The sequence below is a fragment of the Nyctereutes procyonoides genome, unplaced genomic scaffold (assembly GCF_905146905.1).
Source record: "Nyctereutes procyonoides isolate TBG_1078 unplaced genomic scaffold, NYPRO_anot_genome, whole genome shotgun sequence".
NCBI lineage: Eukaryota > Metazoa > Chordata > Mammalia > Carnivora > Canidae > Nyctereutes > Nyctereutes procyonoides.
The window spans coordinates 34,886,526-34,906,379 of record NW_026575122.1 but is presented as its reverse complement, the minus strand read 5'-3'; the positions used below and the strand labels follow the sequence as shown (position 1 = coordinate 34,906,379).

At 38.4% G+C, this 19,854-nt stretch overlaps 1 protein-coding gene across 1 annotated transcript in view; it reads right to left on the bottom strand.

Annotated features, from left to right (window-relative positions):
- Positions 1-11: 11 nt before the first annotated feature.
- CEP290 (centrosomal protein 290) overlaps positions 12-19,854 on the bottom strand; it is a 92,039-nt gene continuing 72,196 nt past the window's right edge. The window contains exons 45-53 of the mRNA XM_055336664.1: positions 18,889-18,975; positions 17,159-17,323; positions 16,627-16,749; positions 15,463-15,635; positions 12,070-12,211; positions 11,533-11,606; positions 10,857-10,951; positions 1,188-1,267; positions 12-245 (exon numbers count right to left, since the gene is read on the bottom strand). Of these exons, the coding sequence (XP_055192639.1) occupies positions 15-245; positions 1,188-1,267; positions 10,857-10,951; positions 11,533-11,606; positions 12,070-12,211; positions 15,463-15,635; positions 16,627-16,749; positions 17,159-17,323; positions 18,889-18,975 (1,170 nt within the window). The 3' untranslated portion in view covers positions 12-14. The remainder of the gene's footprint in view (positions 246-1,187; positions 1,268-10,856; positions 10,952-11,532; positions 11,607-12,069; positions 12,212-15,462; positions 15,636-16,626; positions 16,750-17,158; positions 17,324-18,888; positions 18,976-19,854) is intronic.

Here is a 19,854-nt window from a genome sequence, read left to right as displayed (position 1 = left end):
GTTATAGGTAGTCCTTAATAAATGGGGAGATTAGGAGGACTTTCTCCTTCATCTTCAAACTGTTCAGAAGCAGCAATAGGACTAGTTAATTCAACTCCACATTGTTCAGAAAGTTTTCTTAACTTCTCTTCTAAGAGAATATTCTTTTTCACTTCTTCTTTATAATTATACTTCAGATCTTCAATTTCTTCAAAAAATGAAGGATCAAAGTTTTCCAGTTCTTTTTTCAGCTTTTTTATTTCCTCCTAATAGAAACAAGATATTTTTGAAAGGTTTGTAGGAATATAATACATTCTTAAGATTTAAATTAAAGAAACTTAAATATAAACATAAAATCCAAAGTAACCTGAATAATCAGATATATGCTATACAGGTAGAAGTATTTTCTTAGAATTCTATTAATAAGGTTTCACTGTACAGCATAAGTAACTTGTTAGCTGGCAAATCAAATTCTCTATTCTGTAAATTATGCCCTAGTTTTTGACTAAAACTTATCATAAATTTGTGTGTGTAAACTAGTGGTGGCAACATTTTTCTCTAAAAGTATATCAGATACTCTCATTGGGGCAATCAGAAAGACTTGGCTGTTCACAAGTTATTTTGGTTAAGATTCTTTGGTTTAGGCTTCATTTATATTTTCTTTACAAATACCTATTTTTTTTATGAATAACATTTAACTTATAAATATATTTAGAATTTGGGAAACTCTGGGACCTCTACCTAAGAGAAATGTGTAAAGAGACAATATGAACTTCAGAATAGCTAGTGATCACTAGTTAATTCTTTAGTTTATGCTGTTTTGTTCTGTTTATAGATTCTTTAAGGGATAAAGCATGGCAAATATTTTTCTTTAATAAAAAAGGAGCTCTTCCTGAAAAGAATTTCAAAAGGAAATAAAAGACACTGTTCCCAATGTGACCCAAAACTTGAGTAAAATAATGAGCTATGCTTGTGAGAATTAAAAAATAAATTTCTCTTTAATCCTATTTGTTTTATCTCAGTTTTTTTGTAGCTTTCGTTTAGTATTTTTAACACAGGTGACTATAATGAACTCTGCAATATCAAGGTCAAATATAAGTGTATCACATAACCCCAGGAATTTTTAGGATATATATACTTAAAGATAGTCATAAAAGTTGTTTCTAACAGCTGTTTTCACAAAACATAATATAGTTAGATAAAATTACCTTCAAATGCTGCTTTTCTAAATCTGAGGTTTTGAGCTGTGTCTCTAAATCTTTTACTTTTTCCTTTAGTTGATCAGGATCTGCCAAAAAAGTTTTAAAAGTCAGATTCCAATTTTCCCCACTCTGACAAAGGATTTCTTTTAGAGAATAGAAAACTAAACCACGGCCTAGAAAATAGGGCATTTTATGGCTGAAAAACTTTCCAGGCTGTAAATACTGTAATGCTACCTTTTACAGTATTGTAATTCCATAGCAGACCAAGAGAAAAACCATCTGCTGGGTATTAGATGGGTAAAATCAGGGTAATTTTTCTAACCTAGAAGAAATTATTTTCCAGAGAAAAATTCTGATCTGAGCAGGAAAAATTGTTAGGTACTAAAAGGACAACAAAATAAGTAGACTGTTAGGTAAGGGGCTACAGCCACAGCTGGCCAAATGCTCCTGGTACCCAGCAGTATTGACTATTCCATGAAGTCAGTCCACATTTACCTTGTAATTACTACACAAAAAATATGCCAGTCAGGATGGATAAAACAAAGAGAAATAAATCCTAATGCTATGGTCGGAAAATGTTAAGTACAGTACAAGAGCCTTAATTTATTGGATCCTTAACCACTCCCCTCACCTGGAGTTAACATCTCTAAATTTATAATGAGAATCAGTGGACAAATGGAACGTTTTATTTCATTGTCATCTTTGCTAGAAACATTTAAATTAAACAGAACATCTAGTATGTCATGTCATTTTGCAGCCACTGAAGTGTAAAATTTTAAAAGTAATGCTAAACTTTGAGAAATTAATGGTCAGCAAGACACATTTTCATGAATGAGACAGGAAGGTTGGTACTCTGTTACGGTTCCCTTGGAATGGTCCCCTAATTATGAGCTGGAGACAAGAAATATTTTCCTCATCCTTTTCCTTGGGAATAGGCAACAGAACTCATCTTCCTTTGGAAAGCAGAGCAAAATGATACTTTTCAAAACTTCTCTCACCTTTGTAGAAAGTACTCGCTGTTTTTTATAAAGTCGGTTCTTAATCACAGGAATGCTGTATTGAGTTGATTGTCTTAAAGGGGTGCTATACGTTACACAGCTTACTAATGTAAAAGTAAAAGTAGTGCAGTAAAAGTAATTATTATGTACAGCACTTTCTGGAGTATGCTTAATGGTATTGGATTGCATGATTGAAATGGCAAATTCCATACCAAAGGATTATTCCAATTTATACCTGAGCAACCTTTGACTATTTCAAACAGCTTTTTCAATATTCTACTGTATAGTCTTGTTGATACTTTGTATTTAAATAGTGCTTTAGAATTGCCAAGACCATTTCGGTTTGATTTTGAACCTTAGCAATCTTTGAAATATGTTAGGTATCCTGTAAATAAATGAGGAATATAAGGTTCTGAAATTCCCTCTCAGGAAACTTAGGTTTAGAGAGACCTTGCCAAACGTCATAGCATCAGCAGGTCTTTGGGGGTGTGCTAGTCTGGTACCCTAAGCTGGCTACTAAAAGAGATACTGATGAGAGAGATTTACATGACTGTTTTAGTTATCAAGAGGTAGATAAGGCAGTTTGCATGGTCAAAAACAGGGAATGGTGAGGGGCTTTGGAGTTCCATAGATTTAGGTTTCATCCTGCCTGTCAATGCCTAGCTGTTGTGATCTCGTTGCTTAACTTTAAGGTGACAATCCTAGGTAAAATGGAGACAATGGTACCCACCAAACAGCATCTTAAGAGTTAAATTATAAAATGCTAGGGTGGGGGGAGAAAAAAACTTATAAAATGCTTGTAAAAGCACTTAGCATAGTGTCTGGTAAACTTGTACATGATAGCCTTAAAACAAAGTAGTAACAAGAATATGTGGTAGGATACTGAAAAAGGTGTATGAAATAGACTGTTCGGGTATAAATTGATACAATCCTTTGGAATAGAATTTGCCATTTCCCCATCACACTATTAAATATACATAATAAATGGTTCTTGTTAACATTGATGTTCTCAAAAGTCAACAGTGGGTTTGTGAATATTGAACCATTCATTACTCTTAGGGAAAAAATGTACACATATACATACTCATATCTTACATAAAGTATAATTATAATCCTGGAAACAACTCATCCTGGGTAGATTCTATTTTCTTTGTTTTATAAAAAAGAAAAAGTTCAGAAGAGTCAAGTAACTCTCCTGAGGCTGCACCCCTCGTAAGTGTCAGAGTTGGGATTTAAACCCAGACCAGGGATCCCTGGGTAGCACAGTGGTTTAGTGCCTGCCTTTGGCCCAGGGTGAGATCCTGGAGACCCAGGATCGAATCCCACGTCAGGCTCCCAGTGCATGGAGCCTGCTTCTCCCTCTGCCTAGGTCTCTGCCTCTCTCTCTCATTCTGTGTGACTATCATAAATAAATAAAAAAAAAATAAAAACAAAAAAAACAAAAAAAACCCAGACCAACTGGCCCCAGAACCAGAGCTTCTTGCCCTTTTGATGCCCTGCCCTGTACTGTCTCCATCCTCTGGTCATTTGTATGAGAGCTGAAATAAGGTAGAGTCTCATCTTACTGGATCTCATCTGGAAAAAGGTGGGTCAGAACTTAAAATTTCACTACTGTATCTGCGAAAGCACTAGGAATACTAGCTTGGGGGTTAGAAGTCAATTTTAGTGAGTAGCTGAATTCACAAATACAGAATCTGAAAGTATTGAGGATCAACTGTTAATTGCATATACATGTATACACGACATATACACATGGATACATATGCACACGAGGAGGGGCACGATGGCAGAAGAGCAGGGTCCCCAAATCACCTGTCCCCAACAAATTACCTAGATAACCTTCAAATCATCCTGAAAATCTACGAATTCGGCCTGAGATTTAAAGAGAGACCAGCTGGAATGCTACAGTGAGAGGAGTTCACGCTTCTATCAAGGTAGGAAGACGGGGAAAAAGAAATAAAGGAACAAAAGGCCTCCGAGGGGGAGGGGCCCCGCAAGGAGCCGGGCTGAGGCCGGGGCGAGTGTCCCCAGGACAGGAGAGCCCCGTCCCGGAGGAGCAGGAGCTGCACCAACCTTCCCGGCGGGCGGAAAGGGGCTCGCAGGGAGTTGGAGCAGGACCCAGGAGGGCGGGGATGCCCTCGGGCTCCCGGGGACACTAACAGACACCTGCGCCCCGGGAGAGTGCGCCGAGCTCCCTAAGGGCTGCAGCGCGCACGGAGGGACCGACCGGAGCAGCTCGGAGGGGCTCGGGCGGCGGCTCCAGGGAGGGAGCTGCGGGGCGGGAGCGCGAATCCACCAGCGCAGGCCCCGGAGCACAGGGCGCCGGGACACAGCCCAGGATCCGGCCTCCCCCGGGACAGGCAGAGGCCGGGAGGGCCCAGGACAGCGAGGACGCTCCTGCCCCGAGCTGAGCAGATCAGCGGCCCCGCCCCGGAGCCTCCAGGGCCCTGCAGACGGAGAGCCGAGAGCCCCGAGCCCCGTAGTTCCTGCGGAGGCTGAATCCAGGCTTCCAGAGTTGCCATAGCAACTGCGGCTGTTCCTCCTGGGGCCCCACGGGGTAAACAACCCCCGCTGAGCCCAGCAGCAGGCAGGGGCAGAGCAGCTCCCCCAAGTGCTAACACCTGAAAATCAGCGCAACAGGCCCCTCCCCCAGAAGACCAGCTGGACGGACCAGTTCCAGGGGAAGTCAAGGGACTTAAAGTCTACAGAAACACTCCCCCGTGTTTTTTTTTTTTCTTTTTTTCTTTTTTTCTTTTCTTTTTGATTTCTGATTGCTTCCCCCACCCCCCTTTTTTTTCACCTTTCTTTCTTTTTCTTTCCCTTTTTCTTCTCTTCTTTCCTTTTTCTTTTCTTTTTTCTTTTTTCTTTTTCTCTTTTCTTTCCTTCTCTCTCTTTCTCTCCTTTTCCCAATACAACTTGTTTTTGGCCATTCCGCACTGAGCAAAATGACTAGAAGGAAAACCTCACCTCAAAAGAAAGAATCAGAAACAGCCCTCTCTCCCACAGAGCTACAAAATCTGGATTACAATTCAATGTCAGAAAGCCAATTCAGAAGCACTATTCTACAGCTACTGGTGGCTCTAGAAAAGAGCATTAAGGACTCACGAGACTTCATGACTGCAGAATTTAGATCCAATCAGGCAGAAATTAAAAATCAACTGAATGAGATGCAATCCAAACTAGAAGTCCTAACGACGAGGGTTAACGAGGTGGAAGAACGAGTGAGTGACATAGAAGACAAGTTAATGGCAAAGAGGGAAACTGAGGAAAAAAGAGACAAACAATTAAAGGACCATGAAGACAGATTAAGGGAATTAAATGACACACTAAGGAAGAAAAACCTACGTTTAATTGGGGTTCCCGAGGGCGCCGAAAAGGACAGAGGGCCAGAATATGTATTTGAACAAATCCTAGCTGAAAACTTTCCCAATCTGGGAAGGGAAACAGGCATTCAGATCCAGGAAATAGAGAGATCCCCCCCTAAAATCAATAAAAACCGTTCAACACCTCGACATCTAATAGTGAAGCTTGCAAATTCCAAAGATAAAGAGAAGATCCTTAAAGCAGCAAGAGACAAGAAGTCCCTGACTTTCATGGGGAGGAATATTAGGGTAACAACAGACCTCTCCACAGAGACGTGGCAGGCCAGAAAGGGCTGGCAGGATATATTCAGGGTCCTAAATGAGAAGAACATGCAACCAAGAATACTTTATCCAGCAAGGCTCTCATTCAAAATGGAAGGAGAGATAAAGAGCTTCCAAGACAGGCAGGAACTGAAAGAATATGTGACCTCCAAACCAGCTCTGCAAGAAATTTTAAGGGGGACTCTTAAAATTCCCCTTTAAGAAGAAGTTCAGTGGAACAATCCACAAAAACAAGGACTAAATAGATATCATGATGACACTAAACTCATATCTGTCAATAGTAACTCTGAACGTGAATGGGCTTAATGACCCCATCAAAAGGCGCAGGGTTTCAGACTGGATAAAAAAGCAGGACCCATCTATTTGCTGTCTACAAGAGACTCATTTTAGACAGAAGGACACCTACAACCTGAAAATAAAAGGTTGGAGAACCATTTACCATTCAAATGGTTCTCAAAAGAAAGCAGGGGTAGCCATCCTTATATCAGATAAACTAAAATTCACTCCGAAGACAGTAGTGAGAGATGAAGAGGGACACTATATCATACTTAAAGGATCTATCCAACAAGAGGACTTAACAATCCTCAATATATATGCCCTGAATGTGGGAGCTGCCAAATACTTAAACGAATTATTAACCAAAGTAAAGAAATACTTAGATAATAATACACTTATACTTGGTGACTTCAATCTAGCTCTCTCTACCCTTGATAGGTCTTCTAAGCACAACATCTCCAAAGAAACGAGAGCTTTAAATGATACACTGGACCAGATAGATTTCACAGATATCTACAGAACTTTACATCAAAACTCAACTGAATACACATTCTTCTCAAGTGCACATGGAACTTTTTCCAGAATAGACCACATACTGGGTCACAAATCGGGTCTGAACCGATACCAAAAGATTGGGATCGTCCCCTGCATATTCTCAGACCATAACGCCTTGAAATTAGAACTCAATCACAAGAAGAAGTTTGGAAGGACCTCAAACACGTGGAGGTTAAGGACCATCCTGCTAAAAGATAAAAGGGTCAACCAGGAAATTAAGGAAGAATTAAAAAGATTCATGGAAACTAATGAGAATGAAGATACAACTGTTCAAAATCTTTGGGATGCAGCAAAAGCAGTCCTGAGGGGGAAATACATCGCAATACAAGCATCCATTCAAAAACTGGAAAGAACTCAAATACAAAAGCTAACCTTACACATAAAGGAGCTAGAGAAGAAGCAGCAAATCGACCCGACGCCCAGCAGAAGAAGAGAGTTAATTAAAATTCGAGCAGAAATCAATGAAATTGAGACCAGAAGAACTGTGGTACAGATCAATAGAACCAGGAGTTGGTTCTTTGAAAGAATTAATAAGATAGATAAACCATTAGCCAACCTTATTAAAAAGAAGAGAGAGAAGACTCAAATTAATAAAATCATGAATGAGAAAGGAGAGATCACTACCAACATCAAGGAAATACAAACGATTTTAAAAACATATTATGAACAGCTCTACGCCAATAAATTAGGCAATCTAGAAGAAATGGACGCATTCCTGGAAAGCCACAAACTACCAAAACTGGAGCAGGAAGAAATAGAAAACCTGAACAGGCCAATAACCAGGGAGGAAATTGAAGAAGTCATCAAAAACCTCCCAAGACAAAAGAGTCCAGGGCCAGATGGCTTCCCAGGGGAATTCTATCAAACGTTTAAAGAAGAAATCATACCTATTCTACTAAAGCTGTTTGGAAAGATAGAAAGAGATGGAGTACTTCCAAATTCATTCTATGAGGCCAGCATCACCTTAATTCCAAAACCAGACAAAGACCCCACCAAAAAGAAGAATTACAGACCAATATCCCTGATGAACATGGATGCAAAAATTCTCAACAAGATACTAGCCAATAGGATCCAACAACACATTAAGAAAATTATTCACCATGACCAAGTAGGATTTATCCCCGGGACACAAGGCTGGTTCAACACTCGTAAAACAATCAATGTGATTCATCATATCAGCAAGAGAAAAACCAAGAACCATATGATCCTCTCATTAGATGCAGAGAAAGCATTTGACAAAAAATAGCATCCATTCCTGATCAAAACTCTTCAGAGTGTAGGGATAGAGGGAACATTCCTCGACATCTTAAAAGCCATCTACGAAAAGCCCACAGCAAATATCATTCTCAATGGGGAAGCACTGGGAGCCTTTCCCCTAAGATCAGGAACCAGACAGGGATGTCCACTCTCACCACTGCTATTCAACATAGTATTGGAAGTCCTAGCCTCAGCAATCAGACAACAAAAAGACATTAAAGGCATTCAAATTGGCAAAGAAGAAGTCAAACTCTCCCTCTTCGCCGATGACATGATACTCTACATAGAAAACCCAAAAGCCTCCACCCCAAGATTGCTAGAACTCATACAGCAATTTGGTAGCGTGGCAGGATACAAAATCAATGCCCAGAAATCAATGGCATTCCTATACACTAACAATGAGACTGAAGAAAGAGAAATTAAGGAGTCAATCCCATTTACAATTGCACCCAAAAGCATAAGATACCTAGGAATAAACCTAACCAAAGAGGTAAAGGATCTATACCCTAAAAACTATAGAACACTTCTGAAAGAAATTGAGGAAGACACAAAGAGATGGAAAAATATTCCATGCTCATGGGTTGGCAGAATTAATATTGTGAAAATGTCAATGTTACCCAGGGCAATTTACACGTTCAATGCAATCCCTATCAAAATACCATGGACTTTCTTCAGAGACTTAGAACAAATTATTTTAAGATTTGTGTGGAATCAGAAAAGACCCCGAATAGCCAGGGGAATTTTAAAAAAGAAAACCATAGCTGGGGGCATCACAATGCCAGATTTCAGGTTGTACTACAAAGCTGTGGTCATCAAGACAGTGTGGTACTGGCACAAAAACAGACACATAGACCAATGGAACAGAATAGAGAACCCAGAAATGGACCCTGAACTTTATGGTCAACTAATATTCGACAAAGGAGAAAAGACGATCCACTGGAAGAAAGACAGTCTCTTCAATAAATGGTGCTGGGAAAATTGGTCATCCACATGCAGAAGAATGAAACTAGACCACTCTCTTGCACCATACACAAAGATAAACTCAAAATGGATGAAAGATTTAAATGTGAGACAAGACTCCATCAAAATCCTAGAGGAGAACACAGGCAACACCCTTTTTGAACTTGGCCACAGTAACTTCTTGCAAGATACATCCACGAAAGCAAAAGAAACAAAAGCAAAAATGAACTATGGGACTTCATCAAGATAAGAAGCTTTTGCACAGCAAAGGATACAGTCAACAAAACTCAAAGACAACCTACAGAATGGGAGAAGATATTTGCAAATAACATATCAGATAAAGGGCTAGTTTCCAAAATCTATAAAGAACTTCTTAAACTCAACACCAAAGAAACAAACAATCCAATCATGAAATGGGCAAAAGACATGAAGAGAAATCTCACAGAGGAAGACATAGACATGGCCAACACGCACATGAGAAAATGCTCTGCATCACTTGCCATCAGGGAAATACAAATCAAAACCACAATGAGATACCACCTCACACCAGTGAGAATGGGGAAAATTAACAAGGCAGGAAACAAAAAATGTTGGAGAGGATGCGGAGAAAAGGGAACCCTCTTCCACTTGGTGGGAATGTGAACTGGTGCAGCCACTCTGGAAAACTGTGTGGAGGTTCCTCAAAGAATTAAAAATAGACCTGCCCTACGACCCAGCAATTGCACTGTTAGGGATTTACCCCAAAGATTCAGATGCAATGAAACGCCGGGGCACCTGCACCCCGATGTTTCTAGCAGCCATGTCCACAATAGCCAAACTGTGGAAGGAGCCTCGGTGCCCATCGAAAGATGAATGGATAAAGAAGATGTGGTTTATGTATACAATGGAATATTACTCAGCCATTAGAAACGACAAATACCCACCATTTGCTTCAACGTGGATGGAACTGGAGGGTATTATGCTGAGTGAAGTAAGTCAATCGGAGAAGGACAAACAGTGTATATTCTCATTCATTTGGGGAATATGAATAATAGTGAAGGGGAATATAAGGGAAGGGAGAAGAAATGTGTGGGAGATATCAGAAAGGGACACAGAACATAAAGACTTCTAACTCTGGGAAACGAACTAGGGGTGGTGGAAGGGGAGGAGGGCGGGGGGTGGGGGTGAATGGGTGACGGGCATGGAGGGGGACACTTGACGGGATGAACACTGGGTGTTATTCTGTATGTTGGTAAATTGAACACCAATAAAAATTAATTTATATAAAAAAAAGAAAAAAAAAGAAAAAAAAAGGATACATATGCACATAGCAATGCAATGATTAATCACTTGTGAATTGGAAGCATGTGACTAGACTTTAATGTTTTAAATTGTAAAAGGGAAAGAGAATGCAGACAGTGTTTACTCTATGTAGTTTTTAAGTTAATAATGAGAGGACGGGGTGCCTCCGTGGTTCAGTAGGTTAAGCATCTGACATCAGCTCAGGTCATGATCTCAGGGTCCTGGAACTGAGCCCTGCATCACATGGGGCTCCGTGCTCAGCAGGGAGTCTGCTCCTCCCTTTCTCTCTGCCTTTCCCCCCAGCTCCTACTCTCTCTTTCAAATAAATAAACAAAATCTTAAAAATAAGAGGACAATAACATTTAGAAGATAATGTTCAGAGGGCTTAAAAGGGCCTATATATACTTAGAAACTGGAAGCCACAGACTTCATATTCAGTGCTTAGCACTTTATCATGATTAAATGTAACACTTAGATGGAACATAAAGAGAAAAACATGGAGTATATGCTAGTCGATACTATAAAGAACTCAGAACACTCAATGGGAACATTATTCTTACATGAAGGAAAGAACTCTGAAAACCTATCGGATTTGATTTCATAGGAAGACAGTCATCAGAAATCTGAATAAATAAAAAAGGCAAGCCCTAATCCAAAAACTTGGGTTAGCTAACATGCTATAAGTATGTTATAAAGTACTTTACCAGATACAGTGCTTTCAGCTCCGCCTTGGTCTTTGTTAACTTCTAACTGATGGATTAATTCCGCCTTTTCTTTTTCCAGCTGATTTTTAGCTAATCTAGAACACAATGATTATGAGTTCAACCAAAACCACAAAAACCAGTCATTGATTTATGAATATATGGGTATTTCTTTTGAATTGTGTGATGTAAATTGCTGAGAACTTGCTAATAATTCATAAAGGTAAAGAGTTCTTCATTTACTCTGACTTGCAATGCTACCTTCTCAAACTGAGATCACTGAATGAAAATTCTTCATGATTCTTAAAAATGACATCAGGTCAGACTTTTAAGTTTTCCTTTTGGAGGAATCTCATTAGAGTATTCCACACAGAACCCTGTAAGTAAATAATTTTTTTTCTCTCATTAATATTTGCCTCTGGAAAACTAAGATCTAACACATTTTGTACTATTAAGAAAGCTTAAATTGGAAGCTTGGCACTTATATTAGGATCTGGTTTACCCTTTTTTTCAGTATCTATTATGTAAGAGTAACTGGCATCAGAAGGATGAAATAAGACTGATAAACTTGTTAGGCAGCAAGGTTGAAAAATCCTAATCTCTGTATGTAACAAACCTGGTCATAATTTAAAGTCTATTTTTTTTAAAAAAAGGGTAGTCTTACAAACAGATAATGTACCTTAGAACTTGAAGCTCTCGTTGAAGGCTTTGCTCTGTCTCAGCACCTTCAGGAACATGTTTGAGAATCTCAATCTTTGGGCATAATGAAAAATTAAGAGACAAAGTCTGACATGGAAATACGAGGTTTTATAAAGATACACATTTTCTGCAAAGGGTATTAAAGGTTGGGTTTTCAAAAGCACAAAAGATATGAATGAATGTTGTGTTCTATTCATTATTCATTCACAGTAATTACTGAGTACTGCGTGCCAGGCATTGTCCTAGGCACAGGGAATGGAGTGATGAAAAAATAGACAAAAATCCCTTCTGGCACGTTCCTATGGTCCTTGGATATGATTTAGTGAGAAAGATACAGGGTAGGAAAGAAAAGATTGCTTATCTAAGGGGTTTGGCTTAAAAGGTTGGTGGTGCCATCCACTTGATGGGCCTCCCAGGGGAGGTATTATCAATTGTTCATTTTTATCTACAAAAACAATGCCAAGGAGTGGCTTGAGCTGTAACACATTATTTTCTCTGGGAAAGAAAAATTACTTGCCTGTTGCTCGAGTTCTTCCGTGTATTTCTTAGCTTTTTGTTCCCTCTCTGTTGCTTGTCGTACAAGCTGTTTAAGATCAGTAAGGCTTTGGGTTTTTTTGGCAATATCAGTTTCCAATTCTTTCAACTTAGTTTCGTACATTCTAAAAATAAAGGTAAAAAAATGGCGTAGAAACAAAATAATTTCTCTCATTGACTTAAAAGCCAATTCAAATTATTGCACTAAAAATAACAGACTGTCTTACTCTTTCTTCTTGTCAAATCTAGTCAAATTCTACATATTTATTTAGTAATGGGTGACAACAAGGGCTAAGTATTCCTAACTGAAAGGCCAATTGAAATAGAGGATTTAAGTGTTTCCCAAGGTTATCAACAAAGATGGAGCCTGAATTTGACCACTGTCAAAAGAAGATTAAAATTAATATATTTTCAGTCACAAAACAAAAAATGTAGTGCAATTCATCTATGAGAATATCAAATTCTGTATTATTGGGTAATCTTAGAAATATATTTAAAGATCACAAGTTAAAGCATTTCATATATACCTCCTGTATACACACACAGAAGCATACAGAGAAAAAATGAGGTATCCAGGTAGAACAAAGCCAAAAGGACACTACTGGGAAAGGAAAAAACGTACAAAGCAGGGGTGAGAAAATGGCATATGACATTAAAATCTGAATAGATTTGTAACCTTTAAAGAAATGACCAATAGTTAAAAAACCCAACTCCAAAAGAAAATTTTAAAACATTAAGCAAAAATGATTTTATAGCATATCATACCACCTTAAAGGGAGACAATGCTCATAATATTCAAACTTTACCAGAGAAAAAAAGAAAGAATGCTGGGCAAGAAAATCAGGTGAGGACAGTATAAGGAAGGGAAATTATTATTTCAATACATTGAAATAGTTGTTGATACACCTTAGAAACTATGATTGGAAAGGAATGTTCTTAATCTGACAGACTGTCCACCAGAGGAGTGAAGAAGTATCAGAAGCTTACTCCTTGACTTCAGTTCTCCATTCAGATGCCCCACCCGATCAGAGAGGCCTTCTCTGATCAGCTATTTAAAATAGTTCCAGGGATCCCTGGGTGGCGCAGCGGTTTAGCGCCTGCCTTTGGCCCAGGGCACGATCCTGGAGACCCAGGATCGAGTCCCACGTCGGGCTCCCGGTGCATGGAGCCTGCTTCACCCTCTGCCTGTGTCTCTGCCTCTCTCTCTCTCTCACTGTGTGCCTATCATAAATAAATAAAAATTTAAAAAAAATAAAAAATAAAAAATAAAATAGTTCCAATACCACCCAGTTTGTCTCAGCCGTCAGGATTAGGCCTGATAAGAACAGATGCCATTAGTTTATTGAGTAAATCTGAAGATTTCAGCCTGAGGAGGACCTAGGTGTCATGGGTCCCAAAGAAATCTCTCCACCACTTTACTAAGTGGGTGTATAATGCCTGCTGCAGATCCTAGCAAGGTTTTTGTTGGTTTTTAAAGTTTTTAGATTTAGGGAGGCTTGAGGCCAAGGATCAGAATTAGAATTAGCCTTCTCTAGCTCAAGTGGATTCTACAAGAATTTTGTAACTTTTTCAGAAGAGTTTACTGAAGGCCCACCCTATGCTTGGTTACTTTTCAGTTCTCAGATTTAGAACACACAAATGACAGTAAGACTTCAGTATTTCTAAAGCCATGGAAACCACCCAGCTCTACAGAAACCAGGCAAATAGGACTTTTAGAGGAACATCTAACGTGAAGCAGAGAGTTTGGCATGCAGCATGAACTACAGTAAAGTATCTGCTCAGTAAATCTCAAAGTAACAAAATTCTGAGTCTACATGTGATTGTAGAAGGAGGTAAAGGACCAAACCAGCAGTCAGCTGATAACCTTGCTGGTTGAGAGCTTCTGCTAGGGTCCAAGCAGACAAGACAGATAGATTCCTTTTCCCTCAATCACCTGTTATTTCATTTAGTCCTCCCACTAGCTGTCTTGCAGAGTTAAGAGACAGCAAGATAGGGGAGGAGGGGCTCTGAGTACTATCAGTATGGTGTTAGGACAGGAACCAAGAACCGTTCTCTGGGACTGTAGCCACCTGGGCTGTATCCTAATCTGCCTGCATAACCTTTCTCCTCAGACCTGTGGACAGGGCCAAGTACAGTGCAACAGACCCACGTAGGACTTGCTGTAGCCTCATAATGCTAGGGATGGTGACTTGATCCATCCCTCCTCAAGCCCACTCTAAATAACAGGTAGACATCAAATGAGAGACTGGAGATGTATGGACATAAAGAACTCTATGAATATGGTAAGATAAAGAAGAGTTTGCCTTTAGCATTGGGGCCAGCAGATGTAAAGAACACACTTCATCCAGGATGGCTCTAAGAGGAAGACATGGGTAGCATCATATTAGTTTCTGGCTTCTATATGCCTTAAAGCAGCTGTTTAAGACAGGAAATGAGAATGACACCAAAGCTGCCTACTGACTCATTAGAGTCATGATGAGCCACCCATGATGACAGTGGTGATGTTTACTAGTGAGTTCCTAACACTTTGACAGTGACAAAGTTTATGTGACCGGTAGGAATCACACCTGTAGAAAAGGTTCACAGGATGGAAGAATGTCTAGGGTCAGAATGCAAAGGCCAGTGAGAACTGAAGCTACTGAATTCATCTGTCAAGGCTGTTTAAAGAACAAGTTGCTCAAGATACAACTCCAAGACTACGGGCACCTGGGTGGCTTGGTCAGTTGGGCGACCAACTCTTGATTTTGGCTTGATCTCAGGGTTGAGATCAGGCCCGGTGAGGGGCCTTGCGCTCAGTGGGGAGTCTGCTTGGGGTTCTCTCTTCCTCTGCCCCTCCTCCTGCTCACACACATGTACTCTCTTTCTAAAATAAATAATCTTTAAAAAAAAAAAAAACCCTCCAAAATTGCAGTGTAGCCCAGTTCCAGTATGGTGTAGGTTGCAACAAGACAGCTCAATTGCTCCTGGCTTATACTTGAGGTAGAGAATGAATGTAACACGGAGGCTGAGTTGTGGCTGGAGCAAAGCAGCAGCCGGCTGAAGTTGGGCACCACTGTTCGAGGCTCGCAGATGATAGCTGTTTCCTGATGCCCACCCAGCTCCAACACCCTCGGCCCAACCCCAGCTCTGCTTTGTCATGTGCACTGCCACCCAAATTAAATATCTGAAGGAAGAAAAAACACCTTTTACCTGTTCTAGCATTGCCCCTAAGTATCGTGTTAAAAAAACAAAAAACAAAAACAGTATCGTGTTAAAGCAAACCACCATGAAGGAAAGAACTAAGTTAATCAGAGTAGTGTCATACTCTTTTTAAAACATTAATGGCAGCATTAGAACTGGTTAAACTTTGTGCAAGTTTTAAACTATTTGTTCCTACCTTGTCATAACAATTGATTTCCAGCTCTTGCTGTCAGCACCTTCTAGCTGTGGGCCTCTACTTTCTGCCAGCTGTAATCTCTTACCAGTCTCTTCTAGTTGAACTGTCATCTTCTCATTTAATATCTCTAAATTATTCTTAGCTATCCGCAATTTTTCTGCAGATTCAGTCTCCTATCATTAAAGACTAATTAGTACAAGGTAACAAAACAATAGTGTTCTCAAAGATGTAATACATTCAAAATGACCACTATAAATCAGAAAACAAAAGTAACCTGGCACTCTAAATGCTGATTAAAATTCCAATAAAAATCCAATGTTTCCTTTACTCTAAAATAGCAGTATGATCATAATTAGAACAGATCATATAAACGAGGTTAGAAAAATATATTTGCAAATATTTTACTCTAGTGGTTACTTTACATTTGTCATCTTTGTAGTATTTATAGATAATGGGATAGTTTGTCTCAATACACTCAGAAGATGTTTTGCTTTGACCAATACTTGAGAGACCTAGCTGTGAGCATAAACTATGTGTAAGTACCGTAGATAATTTCCACTATTAAACTTTCATTTAAAGCACACTACACTCTGGCCTCACAGTATATTCAGATACTGCTGTAACTAGCCTAAAAATCTCAATTTCAGTTTATTCACTGGATCATCCATATAAATAGCACCACCTATTTGGGGCAAGGAATATATTTCGCAACTTAAATAGAAAGGAATCTTACTATTTAACAACACAGTTTCATATATTCCTTACTTTACATCAGTCATTGTTCTGAGCCATGTGCACTAATCTTAACTCATTTAAATCCTGCAGGAACTCTGTGAAACAGGTATATTTATCATTCCCAATCTTATAGGTGAGGAAATTGAGGGATAGTGAGGGGTCGGTAGCTTGCCTTTGTTTCCACAGCTAGTAATTAGTAGAGCTAGGATTTGAACCCCAGACAGGTAGCTTCTACATTACACTACCTCTTAATTTATTATTTTTAGTGTACCTCATGGTGAAAGGATGGCAGCCATAAAAATACAATTCCTAAATCTTTTCATATCTACTCTGAATAGACATGCTCATTAACTTTTTCATTCAGCTTTTCCAAGATGTATTAGTTAATTAACATAAAAAGTAATTATTAATCAGTAATGAATGCCATACTTTTTTAAGTTCTTTACGAAGCCTTTCATTTTCAGCAACAATCTTCTCTGTGCCTTTGGTCTTGGATTCATAGTGTATGCTCAACTGACGTCCAAGGTGAGCTTTAAGTTTTTCTAATTCAGCCTATTTCAAACAAACAAACTATACATTATGAAAACAAGGAAATAAAAGATCCTATAAACTCATTAAAACTTAATTCAAAGCAGTTTTAGAGACCATTTTTTGATAGAATTAAAGCCTTCCCTTTCATATTGGTCATCTAGAGCAGAGGTTTCCAACCTTGGTTACCCAGAATGAGTTGACACTTAAAATCACAGTATCTATAGTAGGACCCACCCCAAAAGAGCAATATCAGGGCTGGGGGCGTAGGCATCCACATATTTGAGAACAGACACAGGTAGGTATTTATGCAGCCAGAGTGAGAACCATTAAAAACATTTCATATAACAGGAGTATATTTAAAACCTTCCTTAAAAAATAGAAATTATAATAGTAAAGACATCCCATATGAATGATCACATTAAAAAATTACCTTCAACTTTTCATTTTCCAGCTCAATATTAGCCATTTTTTCACTGGTCAGTATTCCTGATGCTTTTTTCAACTGTTCATTTTCCCTTTGGACTTTTTCAACAACTTTTTTCATCAAACCAATGGTTTTTTCTAGTTCTGGGATTGTCTTTCCACTTCTACCAGACTACAAAAGAATATGTTAACTTTTTATCTGATCAAATATCTGAGACAGTAGAATATAAAACACCAACAACATAACAGGCTCATTATTATACTTGTTGATTCCTAACTTTTAAAGCCAAAACCTGTATTCAATTCATTGTTAAAATAATCCTTTGCGATAGGAATTATGATCCTCAGGACTCAGAGAATCTGGTATTCCTAGTCATGCAGCCAATAAGTAACATCTCAAATACTCCAGCCTTGATGTCTGTTCCAAATTAATAAGTTTGAGAACCTAAATTTTCTATTTAGCTAATGTTCTTTCCTGTATACCTGAATTTTCTTTATATGAAAAAAACCCACAAAAGAAAAGTTTTGTCATTAAAAAGCTCATAAGTAACCAAATTTGAATTGCAGAATAGAGGTGATTTTCTCTAAGATCAGCCATTGATTAGAAATTCAGTTTCTAATATAACTATAAGAGACATATGAAATTTAAAAAAACCTAGTGTAGAGTTGTTAATAGAGATGGGTCACTAATAACTGTCTCTTATGCTTTAAAATAAGGTTTTTAACAGTTGAGCAAAAGAATCTTCTTACATATTTGCATTTTAGTCAGTATTCACACTATGCAATGAATAACCCTACATAATTTTAATACATAATTTTACATAATTTTTTTTTTACGATAGTCATACAGAGAGAGAGAGAGAGAGAGAGAGGCAGAAACATAGGCAGAGGGAGAAGCAGGCTCCATGCACCGGGAGCCCTACGTGGGATTCGATCCCGGGTCTTCAGGATCGCGCCCTGGGCCAAAGGCAGGCGCCAAACCGCTGCGCCACCCAGGGATCCCAATTTTACATAATTTTAATATATATTTTCACAACTGAGAAAAGGCCAAATTAACCGATTTTTATTTATGAAATTAATGTTGCTGTCAGATGTTTGTTCTGAATACTTTTCTAGTAATAACTCAATATTTTCACCAAATCTGTCATATATTTAATATTATTACTTGAATAAGTTTTTATAATAATCGCTTCCATTTGTGCCACTTACTAACATGAAATCAACAGGGGCTTAAATCTTTGGCAGGGGCCTCATAAGCAGCATTTATTCATTGTAAAAAGTGAATACAAAATAACGAGAAGAAATATGCAAGAATAAAAAAATTGGGAAACATATTACAGAACATTATACTAAGAAGCTACCATGGAAATCATAAAGAATAGTTACAAAATGTTAAAATTGGACTAAAAGCAGTTAGTAGTTACCTTAATGAGCAGAAGGAGGGTTCCTAGAAGTTAAATGTTTTCAAAGTGTGAAGGGAGATGCAATGAAAAAAGATGTGGAGTCCCAATTGAACTAAAATGCACGCAAGGTGTGACATGATAAAATTCATTGACTTGAAATGAAAAAAGCTTTATGATGTTTTATATTGTAGACACAGCAGAATAAAAACCAAGACTACTGGCAATAGTAAAAGCATATTGCTACTCTTACGACATATCCAAACTTGCTTTTTTCATTACCAACTTATCACTTCTGATACCAAAAGAAATATATGGCATATTCTCACACACTCACCCCTCTAACATGACCAAGTTTCCGTTCAACTTCTGCTTTTTCTTTCTTAAGAAAATCACACATCTCCTTCAAATCTTTTACTTGACTCTGAAAAGTTAGAGCAAGCACAGAACAGTTTAACATAGTCATAGCTGCTGAAAAGGAAAGGCAAATCATTCATTTGAACTATCAGTCTCTTTAGCTGTATAGGCAAACTGAACAAGACAGTCTCTACAGCAATAAGCATTTTGAACTAAGACATATGTTGAATTAAAGTTCATTAATACAAGGATATTTTATATATGAATTTCAAGAAATATTTTCCACATTACTACCTTAGTACAGAGTTTAGAACTTTGAATTTAATCGCCCCATTAATTACATATGTAGACCTTTACCCAGATGGTACAGAGAAACAGCTGAACTAATAGTACTGGTTCTGGTCCTAGAAGTAGGATATAATTATATCATTACGAGTGAAATTAACAGACTGCTAATATTCTAGGTTAGAAAACAGAATGGGAACAATTAGCCAGCCAAAAGAAAAAAGTTCCCATAAATAGGATGAGATTTGGAAAACTAAAGATAAACTTTTAATAATCAAAGTAAAATTCCTAAAAGAGATAATTACCCTGATTTTTTTTAAATGTAGAGAATTAATTTTTTAGAAATGTCCTAATATTTTAAAGAGTGATGATTGTTAATGAAATACACCAACCATCCTCTTGCCTCAGGGCTTTGAACTTGCTATTTCTGTTGTCTGGAACTCTTTCCAGTACCTGTATGACCCACTTCCTTACAATCCCCTAGCTCTTTGCTTAAATATCACTTTACTAAGAAGGCCTTCCCCTCTTACTATAATTTAAATAGCAGTTCCATACACTCCTAAACCAACCAACACACACACACACATACACACACACACACACACGCCCCTTTCACACCAACTGTGCTTTCTCCTATCACTTAACATCAACTGACATACTA